The sequence below is a fragment of the Echiichthys vipera genome, assembly GCF_963691815.1.
Source record: "Echiichthys vipera genome assembly, chromosome: 3".
NCBI classification, from domain to species: Eukaryota; Metazoa; Chordata; class Actinopteri; order Perciformes; family Trachinidae; genus Echiichthys; species Echiichthys vipera.
In genome coordinates this window covers 22,051,164-22,065,539 of record NC_139828.1, presented here as the reverse complement: position 1 = coordinate 22,065,539, position 14,376 = coordinate 22,051,164, and the positions used below count along the sequence as shown (strand labels likewise).

The window sequence follows — 14,376 nt, the reverse complement described above, 5'->3', positions numbered from 1 at the left end:
TCAAACGTAGCATTGTTTATTTTCTTCAAGGGGTGAATCTGATCAACAGTTAACTCTTGACCTATTGTGACAGGGCATCTGGCGTTTTTGCTTTCCCCCCGTTGTTTTCTCCATACATCATCATCGTCGTCATCTTCAACTGCTTGTCCCTTGACCCCAACCGGGTCGCGGGGGGCTAGAGCTGATCCCAGCTGACATTGGGTGTGAGGGGTACACCCTGAACAGGACGCCAGAAGAGACAGACAACCATTCACACTTACATTCACTCATATTTAGAGTCATCAATTAACCTGACAAGTGCATGTCTTTGGACTGTGGGAGGAAGCCGGAGAACCCGTAGAGAACCCACACAAACACGAGGAGAACATGCAAACTCCACACAGAAGGGCCGCAGCCCGGATTCAAACCAGGAACCCTCTTGCTGCGAGGCGAAAGTGCTAAACACTACACCACGTGCCGCCCTCCCGTAGTTTCTCTTTTCTTGCAATACTTGTAGCATGTATTACAAGAGAAATGAGGAAAAAAGAGAAGATTTTTTTCTCGACCTCCTTAGCCCGGGATAACTTTACGGGTGTTCCCCTCTTCACGGAGGGCCTGTAGGTGAGTATAGGTAGTCGTAATGTATTATAAACCCCACCAGTCAACCTCTAGTTTAAAACTAGTCAAGAGCATCTACAAGACACTTAAATCATTATAAGTCACATTTATAATGTTTTATGACTGTTGATCTAGTGCATCAGAAAGCATTATGTGTGTTTATGAGTGTAGTCATGAAGCATTATGAATGCATTATAATTCACTATGAATGCCCTCAAAATGAGCTATATTGTGGGCTACATAGAAAGTGTTACCGAAATTACACCCTTGAATCCATCCATCCGTCCGTCATCACCATCCCTAGAGCCGCATGCCAGTGGCATGGCTAAAAAAGGGTCCATCTTTACATAAATAACAGCATGGTTTGTTGATTATCTAAATGTAGGTGAGGGGAGATACTATTCAATTGTAGACTAATCAATTAAAATTGTACACCACTTTCCTAGTTATCAGCATGAAATTCAAGGAGTTACAAAACATTTAAAGTCATCAAGAAAGCAATTGCATGTGTAGATTCTGGAGTGTTTCCCCCTGTCAGCCCACTGAGTTGTTTATTTCCGTAAGACTTCTCTCTCCACCTAAGACTTTCATCTAGGCCCCGGGGCTGAGATGAAACAGCAGGGACCACCTTCCACACAGCACAAGGACCAGCCCCTCGAGTTTCAGGGGTCCACCGCGGCGTTCGTAACTCCCCTGTTTGTAATTAAATACTTCAACTGGGGAACCAGCAGAATTGCCGCCTTTGAGGTGATTTCAACAGAAGATTTTCTTTTCCTTTCCTATACTCTTCATATACCGTGTGGCATAATCGAGACGTTCAGAAGCGGAGACAAATGCGCTTTTTTTCTTTCTTCATGATTCCCCTTTGTCTTTTTTTCTACCAGGTTTACTAGGAAACCCGCTGAGTGATTGCCAGGCTGTGATTTATACGATTATTTTGTAAGCTATTTAAGTATCTTAGCGTTCTCTCTTTCACTGCTAGAGAAAGTATTTAGCAGGATTTGACGTCAGCCCCCACTTGTCGGGCTGCACTGTGTCATTAGAGGCAATAGAAAGAGAGAGAGCTTAAGCATAAAGCCTAAACCATATTCTCTCCATCTATTCGTATTGCCTAATGTTAGGTAGTGTACTTAGCAGGGTTAAAACCAGATTAGACTCTCAGCTTAGTGTAAGAGATCCATTACAAAGTGTATGTGTGAATGTGTGCGAGTGTGTGTAAGAGTATTAGATGGGGTTTGAGGTAATTGATTTGGGTGGAGGCAGTGTCTGAAGACAGAGTCAGATGGAAATGGAGATAGAGAAACTGACAGTGAAGTGGTGAGAGAGACCAAAGGACAGACAGGCATGAAGCCAATAGATATGAAGAAATACAGTAGTCAGAGAGCAGAAAAGTGAGAAAAAAAGGCCCAAAGAGACAAAACTGAGGGATCAATAGATACCGTTGCGGTAGAGGAAGAAAGATGATAAAGATTCAGAGAGATGTGGATAGATTTTGTATGTGTTAGCCCAATCCTGACCCAGTATTAGATCTGCCTACGCTGATGTTCTCTGTGAAACCTACGACGCCTGCGGAGCACATGTACCAGTTGTAGCTCATTTTTTTGGCTGATATTTTCCAACCAAGACTCCAGCACCTACCTGACATGAGTCATAGATGCATGCACATACTGAGGAGCAGTTTGTACTGTGGATTTGTAGTCTGTCATATTTTTTAGCCAAGATATGTGGACTCTGCCTGTCTTTATGTCGAGGTATGCAGATACCGACTGCAGCTTTGATGTAAGACAAAAGAGGTGGTGTTCCTGTGCAGATGTTTTTAAGCCATCTTCACATTTTTCTGTCTGCTCCACATCAAATACATACAGTTGATTTCACGGCCTGCACCCCCCCCCCCCACCCCCCCACCACCACTTATGTGTGTTGTGCCATTGCCTTGTCATAGCTCTGAAGCCCTGTATAAGATGCCACATATAGCTATTGTGATGGATTGTTTGCAAGATATGTAATAGTGGTTGAAAAGTGGACTGTTTTTTGCCATACCTTCAGGCTGTGCAGGAGCTGAACGTGCTCTCTTAGAATGGTAACCCCATAGATGTAACCAGCTTCAACTGAGAAATCATAGTTCTTTATAGAAGCACAATTTTTTAGCACCAAAAATCACTCATCATTCTGCTGTTTTCTGGCTGTGTTGCTGCCTCTGATGAGTGGCAGAGACACCAGCTGCTGCTGTTTTCATTTGAATAATTTAACAAACAATCACTGAATGTATTGTGGTCCTGTAACCTAAACTCAAGCATTCAACTCTCCATTTCCTGTGGAGCCTGACTATTTATCATGCTCTCACGATCAGCCATGAAACTTGGCATTATGTGATTTTGCTTTTGACGCTGAAGTGTTTTTTCAGGTGGGGCATAGCAAACAGTAAATCATCACCTCATACTCATACTAATTGGACTTTTCTTTCATGCTGTTTCTGGTAAGGATGCAATATGCATCATGAGACAGTTAAAAATATTTACTCGTGTGGCGATTTAATTCTGTTGAGATGACAAATTATTCGTGATTTCCTTTTTAAACAGTAGATGGCGCTATCTACTTTTGACTTTGCTTGATGACATCAATATCTTAAGTCACGCATCTTTTTTTGACTTTTTCTAAAATATTCAATTTATCCCTCTCAGTGTTTCTCTTACTCTGCAACGGCGGTGCTGATGAGCACTGTTGTTGAACTACTTAACAACAAGTGGTGAAATACACGGACAAGGATGCTGGTTCAGACGCCTCCCACTGCAGCGCAGCAGAGTACGTCCAATAGAATCAACAGCAGCTGTATGGAAGCTGCAGCGCTCAGTGTGGGCACACAGAGAACAGAGTTGTTCATGTGGATTTTGAAAAAGTAACTGATAAATAACTCAAATATTTAAAGAAAGTTTAAATTGTTACATTTGAGAAGAGAGTCCGTTGTAGTGATAGAATGGATTAGGTTTGCTTCACCAAAATGAAGTAATAAGCCCTATTTTTTTTATTTTAGCCTATTTCTTAATATCATGTTGTTGTTGCCAGTTTGAACCTAAAGTTTTGCATTTTAAAGTCCCAGTCTGCATCATTTGTTTGATCATATTCACTGAAGCCAACACTATTATCCGATAGAACAACATAAATCATCCGGTCTTAGAAAAAAATCACGGCACGTAGAGCCTGTTATAGTTTTGCAAAAATCGACAGCGCCTGTGTCGTCCTGTCCACTCATGGCAGTTCACAGTTCGTGTACACGCCACAGATCCCCTCTCCCTGCTTGCGCATGTTACAATATCACAGGCACAATGCCTCAAGCCAGGCCTACACTAAATGACGTTAGCAGTTGCTATCTATAAGGAATTTAGCCAGCCTACCTCCATGTGGCATGTACTCCATACAGTTTATTGATGAGAGAAGACATGGGCGTGTTCACAGGAATCTGGTGCATGCGCACTGACGAGCACTCGATTGGAGAGTGCGGAGTAGCTCTATTCTTGTTATTTCTATAAAAAAACTTTAAATGAAAAACATAACTGAGAAGTTTTTGTACATGGTATCTATACTGATCACACGACAGTTCAATTCGATGTGGTGTATATAAGGACACTGGAAACGGTCTCGGGCACCACCCTGATGAAGGCAAGTAAAGCCAAAAATGTTGTGCGTCTTGTTTTTTGTTTGTTTCTCAATGCAAGTCCAGTTGTTACTGGTGATTTTGGTAAATATCCTTTGAGACACCATCACATTATAACAATATATGATATATTAAAGCAATTCTTATCTTTATAGCATTTTTACATGTTTCTTTTTAATCTTAAAATGCTCCTAATAAGTGTAGGGCACACTGAAATGTAAAAGAAATCCACCAGGTGTTGAAACTCAAAAATATTAAATTTTTCAATAAAATGATTTGCCAAGCTTCCTGCCTGTCATCCGTTGCTCCATTTCACTTGCGCTGCTCATGCTGCATTCCAGTGCCATGGGAAGTCGGAAATGTTGGACCTCCAACAAGGCAAAGTGCACTGGAATGCCTGTCGAAGAGGAACCTCCTACTAGTGAATTCAGGGTAGGTCGATCTCCCTAAAATTCGATAGTAGGAGGTTCCATTTTTACAGTCCTTCCAGTGCACATTGCCTAATTGAAGGTCCAAAACTTCGGACTTTCCATGGCTCTGGAACGCAGCATTTCTCTCAGGCAACAGGGTAGGACTTTGGAGGGAAACGCTGTGAGACATGCAAGAAAGATGATAATTGCTTTCATGTCAGGGTATTTGGAAAAAAATAATTTGACATTGACCAGCCAAGCTGACAGCAGAGCAGGCAGTGGATGCAGGGAGGAAGTATTATAGCGGCTTCAAACTCTAAACAAAAAAACACATCTGAACCAACATAGAATAATCTGTGTTTGAAATAAACTTCCTCAACAAAAGCCAATTTATACATGGTGGGAGTTGGTATGTACAGTAGTGAAACACTATTTTCATGACTACATAGTCAGAATAACAGCATGTGAGGTTGGAGCTTTGATAAAAGACATTGGGTTATGTTCTCGTACACGGGAAAGACCCCTGGAGGCACGCTGATATTTCCCTGCAGGTCAGAAGCACACAGTGCAATGCCTGCAACCATCTAGTTGTTCAAGGTGCACTTTAATAAATGGATTCAAAATCAAATAAAAAAAACACTTTTCCTGTGTCACATTGATTAGACACACTTTCAGCTAAATCAACACAGTCTATTCTGCTGTACTAATCAGTAAGGCCCTTTATTTGTTCTCCTATGGGCACTAAGAAGTGATGCAGTGATTCAGTAAAAGTCTGAACACAGCATCCTGATTTCATTACCATGGTTACACTGGACCCCAGAAGTCTCAGTATCAAATGCATTTTTATTTTAATTCTTGTTTGATATGATCTCAGTCATGCCCTGTTTAAAATAATTCTGTTTGTCTTTTGACACTTTAGGGTGCCAGAGGGTGTTGTAATTGTTACTGCTCCTTCTCAGCAATGCCTGCTGAATTTAAATAGCCAAACCTGAGATCTGCATATTGCAATTTCACTGTTCTCCTGCTGGCGACTGGAACAGGTCCAGTGGGGCAGCATAAACACTGGGCTTGTTCAGTTGTTCCATCGTAAGTTGTTTAGGGAGATGATGGGAAGTCTAATCCATATTTGCCCGGCTGTGATGTAATTTGATGATTCTCTGGCCGGCTGATTTCACAGGATGTCACAAAGCATTACCTGCTTAGAAGTTACATTTGACACTCTAGATAGCTGGGTCCAGTGTTACCTCCTCAGCGTTGTTTACATCATGTATCAGGTCATTGGTGAATTGAAAAATTACGAGTGTATAGATTATTTTTCAATCTTTTCAACCCATTGTCTGTATATATACCACACACACATTTTCATTTTTTTTCTAAAATACACAACCCTCACAAAACCCACTATACTCTAAACACACCTTTTCTCTTTTTCTCTTTAGTGTCACACTGTTTTTTCTCCCTCTCTGTGTTTTTATCAATGGGCCTCGACACACTGTGTTTTTTGAGCTAGGTACCACTGTTGGTATAATAATAAGAAAAGAAGTCTCCTGGGAATACTAGCCGAAGCTTCACTCACTGGATTGTAACATTAGCCTTTTCTCATTTTGTAGACAAAAACTGACAGCCTCTGCCTGCACAGGTGAAAACTTTTGTGCTTTACGAGTCTGAAGTAAAAGGGAACTCTTCTTTCAAATACAGATAACATTTTCAGTTTCAAGAAAGGGAAATAGATCATCAAAAGAGAAACGAAGGTGATTCTTGGGCAGAGATTGGAAGAGATACTCTGTGATGATTGGGAGTAAATTGAATTTGAAATGTGACATAAAATGTTACCACTGCCATGAAAAAAAGGCTAACATTTGTCTTAAGGTCTCACAATTCAATTGCCAGCAGTAATTAACTGCAGTATTCATCAATATTATTGTTTCTCTGAGATAAATCCGTTTTTAGATGAGATAGGGTGTGTGTTTGTGTGTGTGTGTATCACAGTGGAATCCCCCTACGTAATGGCTCCCTATTGGCTTTCAAGCTAATGTGTTGTCTTTCTCTCTGTGTATTTGTTGGTCTGTCTTTATGACTGTCTGTCTGTGGTTTTGGTTGTTTGTGCCCAAATTTTCTCTCTTATCTCTTATTTTTTGTCACTTTGCCACATTCGGCGTGTCGTTCATTTCTTTGCTTTTCATGTGAGTTGTTTTGTGCATGTTTTTTTCACTGTCTCCATCCCGCACTCTCCACAAACTGCTTTCTGCCTGTTTTTGAATGTCTGCTTTACATGTATGTTTGTGTTTGTCTCGTGTCTCCTCGTCTCTCTCACGCGTCCCTGTCCATTTATGTCTCTGCATGTCTCTCTTTGTGTCTGTTCTCGTCTTTGTCTGTCGTTTCCTCTCGTCGCTTTGTCCATAATGTCCCCTCCTCCAGCCTTTGTGACTTTGCTGAACGGGGACCAGGCTCAGGATGCCATCCGCTCCCTCCATCACAGCACTGTCCGGGGACGCTTGATCAACGTCACGCTGCAGCCCACCGACTCCCTACTCTGCCTCACCAACTTGCCCCACACCTTCACCGCCCAGCAGTTTGAGGAGCTGGTACGCGCCTACGGGAACATCGAGCGCTCCTTTCTGGTGTACAGCGAGTTGACGGGCCACTCCAAAGGATATGGGTTTGTTGAATACATGAAGAAGGATTCTGCTTCACGGGCCCGTTCAGAGCTGCTGGGCCGGCCGATGGTATGTTGGATGATGAATGGTTGTTAAAATAATCCTGTCATGTTTGATTACTTGATGTTGTTGCTGCTTTATCTGTAAGAGGGCTGTATTGAAGGGCTCCTGACATTTGACTTTAAGTTACCTGATTGTACCAAAAAAACGATATACTGGATTGGACTACTTGCCAAGACTAAGCTGGATGCCTATTTATTAGGGATGTATCGATTCATCGGCCGAATATTGGTGTCAATACCGATTTTTTGCATTGTTGACTGTTTTCCATCTGGGAGTATTACAATGTCTAAGAAAGATCAACGACAAGAACATTGTATTCTGCATGAAAAACAGGATGAAAAGCCTTTTATGTTTCTACTCACTTTTCATATACATTTAACTACATTTAATTTGTTTATGTCAAGAATTATATAGTTGTTGGGCAATATAAGTACTGAAATTTCTTCACATTGAGTAGGTACTTGTATAGCAGGCGAAAAGGCTTTTGAAGCAGTAATTTTTTTCAAAAGAAGACATTTTTCATGTGAAAGAGTTATATCAAAGGTGCTGTACTCAAAATACTGTTTTGTACAGCCACATGCACTAACGGGCTATCACAACAAAGAGAGAAACTCAGATAACAACACAGTGACTTCATTCTCTACTCAGAACGCCATTACCTCCTGGGGGCCGACCACACTGGGAGTTGTTTCTGGTCCACTGCTGGGGGTTCTGTCCCTTGGCCCTGGCCCGGGTGGCTTGAAAGCTCTACACCTTGGTGTGGAGCCTCCTTTCTTCCTTGGCTGGGTGGTCACTGTGGTCGCGCCCCCTGCAGTCATGGACCATGATTCCTCTTGGTGTGCGCGGCCCCCAAAGGTAGATTCTACCTCACCTCAGATCTCGGTGCCCAGCCATGTCTCCTCAGCGACAGTTGGTGTATGTGTGTGGGTGTGTGTGAGTGTGTGTGGGTGTGTGCGAAGGGCTATGTATGTGCGTGAGTGTGTATGTCTTTGTGTATCTCTGTATGTATATTTGTGGGATTGGGAGGTTTGGGTTTTCATGGTGTTTCTTAGTTGTCCATGTTTTATTGTGCTTTTATTTTCTCACTTTGTGCTACTGAAAAGTATGAAAAGTGTCATATAAATAAAGTCGATTTGATTTGATTTGAAGCTACCCCGTGCCCAAGGTTGCTGACCCGTGTGCTTTATTAATGCTCTGAATGTTGAGTACATTGCCTTTAGAGGTTGTTTCATGAACGTGTATTACTCTATGAGTCTGTGCTCATTCAAAGGTAGGATAATGAAATGCTGAAATACTTTAAAAACAGTTCAGTTAATTTCATAATGAATATTTATAAAAAAAAAACCAGAACAAACAAACAACAACAACAAAACATTTTGGCATCGATTTCTACTTAATTTAATTAATTTTAATTTAATTTAGTTCCAAACAAAACTGTGACAAGCTGGCGTGATTTGATTAAAACATAAAAGAGAGTAGAAAGAGGACTGATACATTCCAAGTCTTTGGCCACACCCTTCACAGTTATTTACTTCCACAATACTTGGCTGAAACTGATAATCGGTACAAATACGGGTTCTGCCAGTTGATTTTGGTTTCAATTCATTATGGAAGTAGGAAGCATGAAATTGCAGTTTGAACATAAAAAAATCATCTGTGGGGAGTAATGCTGAACAAAAAACATTTTGTCTCATTTTAGTGCAGTTTACTTTATTTTAAATTTAATTTATACCACAGATTTACCTTGTATTTGTATTTGCTGGAACAAAAACCATAGATGAAAGTTTGCAGCTCAAGAGCTAACAAGCTTTCAAATAAGCACTTTAGAGCCAAGAGGAAGAATATATAATGGCTATATTTACTAATAAACTAACAACTAACTAACATAAAACTAACTTAAAACTAAAAACTAAAGGGTTCTTAAGCAGTGTAGGAGTGTGGAGCGAGTTCAGTGTCATAAAGATTGAATTCTCTACTCTTAATTGTGCAGGAGGATCGCTCATTGATGGTGCAGTGGATGGACGTCAACCAGCTGAGCAAAGAGGAGAACCTGCACTCCAAGTGTCTGTGTATAAACCGGCTGCCACTGGGCCTCTGTGACTCTGAAGAACTGACCCAGCTCTTCTCTGAAACCTACAAGCCAGTCTTCTGCCAGGTGAGTGTGTATTATATTGTAAAAAAAAATTTAATAATAATAACTTACAGTACGTAGTATTTTTGTAAGCGGAGACATTCAAATATGGCAAATTAGCAAGCATTAACAGCCTTACTAAAAATGTGACAGAGCCTTTAGTTTTCACACCTCTTACGAGTGAGATCGCAGCTGCAGATGATGTATCCAAGAGGTTGCTGCTCATTGAACAAGTCAAACAAGTGAAACCAAGATTTAAGATAAATGTTCTCAAATTCAGTTTTCCATTTTCTCAGCTATAAAAGAAAACATTATTCATTGGTAAAGTCTCACAAACTTCACTTGAAGGATCCCACCACCAGGTGAGAGGTTGTTATCTAAAATCCAGGGGGCAGCGTCCCTGTTGGCCAATCTCGCAGCATCACTGAGCAACTGTTTCCATGGTGAAGTGTGGTTACTCTGACACCAGCTCCACCCTTCAACGTCCTCCCTCCCACTCTGCTCTGTTTCACTTCAGTTGTATTGTATACCACCCTGCCCCATTACATCCGCAGAACCCCCACATTCCCATTTAGACATCACTCAATGGGTATCTGTCATCTGCTGCACTTCCAGTTTTAGCTCCACCCCTCTGCCCCACTCCCACATAGAAATCAATACACCCACATCATCCTCGTCCCATGATGCTTTGTGGGTGTATAGCTCATGTTGCTTCACTGTTGCAGAGCCAGCAGGCTTTGACCTATGGTTCAGCGTTTATTATGTACAGTGCAGTATTTGCTTGTGTGTGTGTGTGTGTGTGTGTGTGTGTGTGTGTGTGTGTGTGTGTGTGTGTGTGTGTGTGTGTGTGTGTGTGTGTGTGTGTGTGTGTGTGTGTGTGTGTGTGTGTGTGTGTGTGTGTTTGTGTGTGTGTGTGTGTGTGTGTTACTGCACTTCAGCATGTATGCACTAGAAATACTTTTGAAACCTTGTATACCGATGAATGGGATGGAGAAACATTATATACAGGGTTATGAAAATATGCCAGGTAAAACCAAACAAGTAGTCTGGTATTGTCTTACTAATCTGCCTGTGTGGGAGAGCGCTGCAAAGCCATTGTAACCATTGGGTTGAGCGTGTTTTTTTAATTATCTGAATATACTTCCAAACATCACTGCACTGCCAGTGGAAGAACAATCCGCACATCACTTTTATCATCGCCACTTGGTCATTTAAGATGCATCATTGTTCGTATGTTGTGTCTGTATGCAGGTTGTCTTACGTGCCAAGACGAATTTCCATTTTATGAACATCTAATGTACAATAAAGTTATCTGAATCTTTGCAGTGGGAGCACTGCACTATACTACATCGGTAGCAGCGTGTTTGTCTATGTCTATTGTGCACTGAGCACTGCATTTTTTTTTCTGGGCACTGAGAGTTGACAAAGGTTCAAGTTTGGGGAAACTGTTGCACTCAGCGGAGGAGTGGCAGTACACATAGCACAATGACCAACCATCACGTCCTACATGTATAAGAAATTAAAAATCTCATGAACCCACATAGACCAGGGTGTCTTTCCTCTCTCCATACGTGCTTCTGCCTTCCCTTCATCCAGAGCAACGACTCGACCTTGGGCTGACATTTTCACTTCTTCTGATATTCCACATCATAGCAACCAGACCCAACCAAACGTCTCTGCTGAAAAAAAGGCTGTGCCTCAAGCACTTTCAGTGCGCTGTGTTTTAGGGGACATACCTCGCTGTGGTTAGTGCAGCCTGTCTTAACATTTTCCACCATAAAGATTGATATATTTGGGCATCCAAGAGACTTAGGTGTGCAGGCTGCTGACTCTATTTTCACAATATCCCCAGTTTAATAACATGCAAACCTTCGTATGATATGATGTTTGCTTCTATGTCGTCAGCTGCAATCTGTCTTACATAAATCCCCCTTCTCTGTGCTCATAGGTACAACTCAGCCCTCTAGTTACTTTTCCTCTGTGCAGAGTGCACTTAACCTGTGGCCTTGGCCCTGAGCGCTATAATTCTGCTACCCACGAAAGAGCCCTCCAGGCTGCACAGAATGCCAGACCTATTAGAGACAGGATGAAGTGAGAGAGAAGAGGGCTGACAGTGCCAGGCCTAATAAAGGGCGGAGGGAGACGGGAGAGTTGGAGAGCTGAAGTGAAATGGTTGTGAGAGGTAGCCTGTCAGTCACAGTGAGACGCTTGTTGGCAGGCTTATTTGTAAATGTAATAATGATGGCTGAGAGTAAATTAAAAACCAAAAACTTTAGAGTTAGAGAGGGTGGATGGTTTTTACAGAAATGGAGTACGGATGCAGATGGGTTAATGAAAACAATAGCATTCACTATTCACAGGACGCAGGGAAAATGAATGGCAGGCTGAACCAAGACGGTTACTCTAGTCTCGCGCCACAAGGTTGTCATGTGTTAGTTCAGTGAAGACACACATGCACGTACGCACACACACACACACACACAAACACACACACACACACACACACACACACACACACACACACACACACACACACACACACACACACACACACACACACACACACACACACACATATATACAGTAGATGATGATCCTGTATGTTCTTGAACAACAGCCGGGATCATTTGCCACAGTTAGTGCAAGTTTTGATATTGTCATTATATTTTATATTATGGAGCAGCCATTACATGCACAAAAGAACTCACATTTGTTTTGAGGCTGTTTTGCAATTTACTGAACTGGTTGTAGTGTGTTGTGGGTGTATGATACTGAGAGCTGTTTTATTTTATTACACTGTACTGTTAAGGGCCCAACAAGGGACAAAATTAGCATTTGCTATAAACTATCTGCATCAGTTTCATGCTTTGTATTGGATCTATGTTACATTGTACCTATCAGATACAATTCAATACAATTCAAAACTGTAGGTGTTTATTTAGATGTCTATACATAAAATGCAAAGAGAAAGGTGTTAAACTAGTGCTGACATGTTTATTCTGCTCTTGGAAGTAATATGTATTCAACTGGGCACAGTGTGCAGTTATGCAGGTCTTAATATACTTTACTGAGTTAATCAAAGGTTTTGTATTTGCTGCTTTTAACAGCTGGTGCTGTGTAGGACTTTAAAGTCGTTCCAGGATATGCTTGTTTGGGGTAAAAAATAATAAAAATAAAGAGTGAGCAGAACCATTAATGTCCAACAGACAGAAAGCATCCCAGTAGCTGAGAAACAAAGATGTCAACTAAATAAAGAAAACATGTTGTTCTCAGCACCAAGTGAAACAAAATGAGCTGTGCAAGAATGTGGGGTGAATCATCAGAGAATATTGTGGATACATGTAAGTATTTGACTGGCTCCAGACCTTTGAATCTGCCCGCTCCACAGAGTTGTCCGATTCATCTGAGCGAGCGGGGAGCTCTGCACACACTGCAATGACACAAAGCTGGTTGATGATGGTCAATGTTTCTCTTTAAAACCACAGTAAAACCAGTATGTTGGCATGGCACTTCTATCAGTTATAGTGAAGGCAATGTCAGTAGAGACAGTTCTGTCTGATACAGTATCAGGTAATGTGTTGAATTGAATTGAAAGCTTTATTCGTCACACGCTTGTAAAAAGAACATTTATATACAGTTATAGACGAGAGGACTATTAAAAATCAGATTATAAAATAGGCACGGATGGCTATAAAGATTGATTAAAAATGGATAAACCAGTCAACAAATGAACACTTTTTGACAATGAACCAAAGAGACTGTAAGGGGGAAAAACATCATATAATGCACTTTATTTTGTAGTTGCATTGTTTTATTCAGAAGCAACAGAAAATGATAATTTGACTAACAAAACAAACATGTTCCTCATAATCATCGACACTCATTGTGACACAGCTAATTAAAGCCTTCCCAAGTACAATCCTCAGATGCTTGACACAATTATTGCCCTCCTTTGGTGGAATTTGCAGTGTTTTCAAAGTTTTATTCGATCTTCTGCTGCAAAAAAAGATAATAAAAAACCTCCACAAACATTCGTTGTTTTATGAATTTCAACTTTGATTTAGTAGAATTGATTCATGTGAGATCACCTAGTCTTAAGACTAATGCTCTCTTCATTATTTTATCTGGAGTCATGCACATCTAAATTATCTTTTTCTTTTAATAATATTCACACTTTCACCCACTAAGTCTCTCTTCTTTACGGTTAAATCTGTCACTGTGACAGGTCATGTACCTTTCATCACAGACAACTGTGACAGGGCTGTTGTGACCTCATCATCCAGTTCAGACATCTGATGTGGCCATTTAAACTGTCAAACACACACACACACACACACACACACACACCACAAACACACACAGTCTTAGCAATGCCGGTTGCTCAGTCAGCATCTTTTGGCTGGTGACCACAACTCGAGGTCAAGAGCTGTCACACACACTAAATAGCTAGCTTAGCATCTTTGGTTTCTGCACGCTTACGCGCGCGCGCACACACACACACACACACACACACACACACACACACACACACACACACACACACACACACACACACACACACACACACACACACACACACACTCACACACACACACACACACACACACACACACACACACACACACACACACACACACACACACTTACTGTATATAAATGCATTTGGGAAAAGACCATTTATTTGGAAGCTTCCATTGTATTCCATTAAGTTCCTGCAAAACCACACTTCGTACTTTTCAATCTTTAGCTCTTAGTTACATGCATGCTGACAGAAAAACCTGCTGTGTTTACAGATCATACCATGGAGCTTATGGGGCAGTGGGTTAAAGTAGTTTAATCTGTTGTTCTACCTGTTGGCCAAAGCAT

General features: G+C 41.3%; 1 protein-coding gene across 1 annotated transcript in view; it reads left to right on the top strand.

The window, feature by feature from the left end:
* The window catches only part of raver2 (ribonucleoprotein, PTB-binding 2), a gene marked incomplete at its 5' end in the record, with an annotated part of 74,334 nt that overhangs the window by 32,798 nt on the left and 27,160 nt on the right, over positions 1-14,376 (top strand). The window contains 2 exons of the mRNA XM_083911356.1: positions 7,078-7,385; positions 9,370-9,534. Of these exons, the coding sequence (XP_083767482.1) occupies positions 7,078-7,385; positions 9,370-9,534 (473 nt within the window). The remainder of the gene's footprint in view (positions 1-7,077; positions 7,386-9,369; positions 9,535-14,376) is intronic.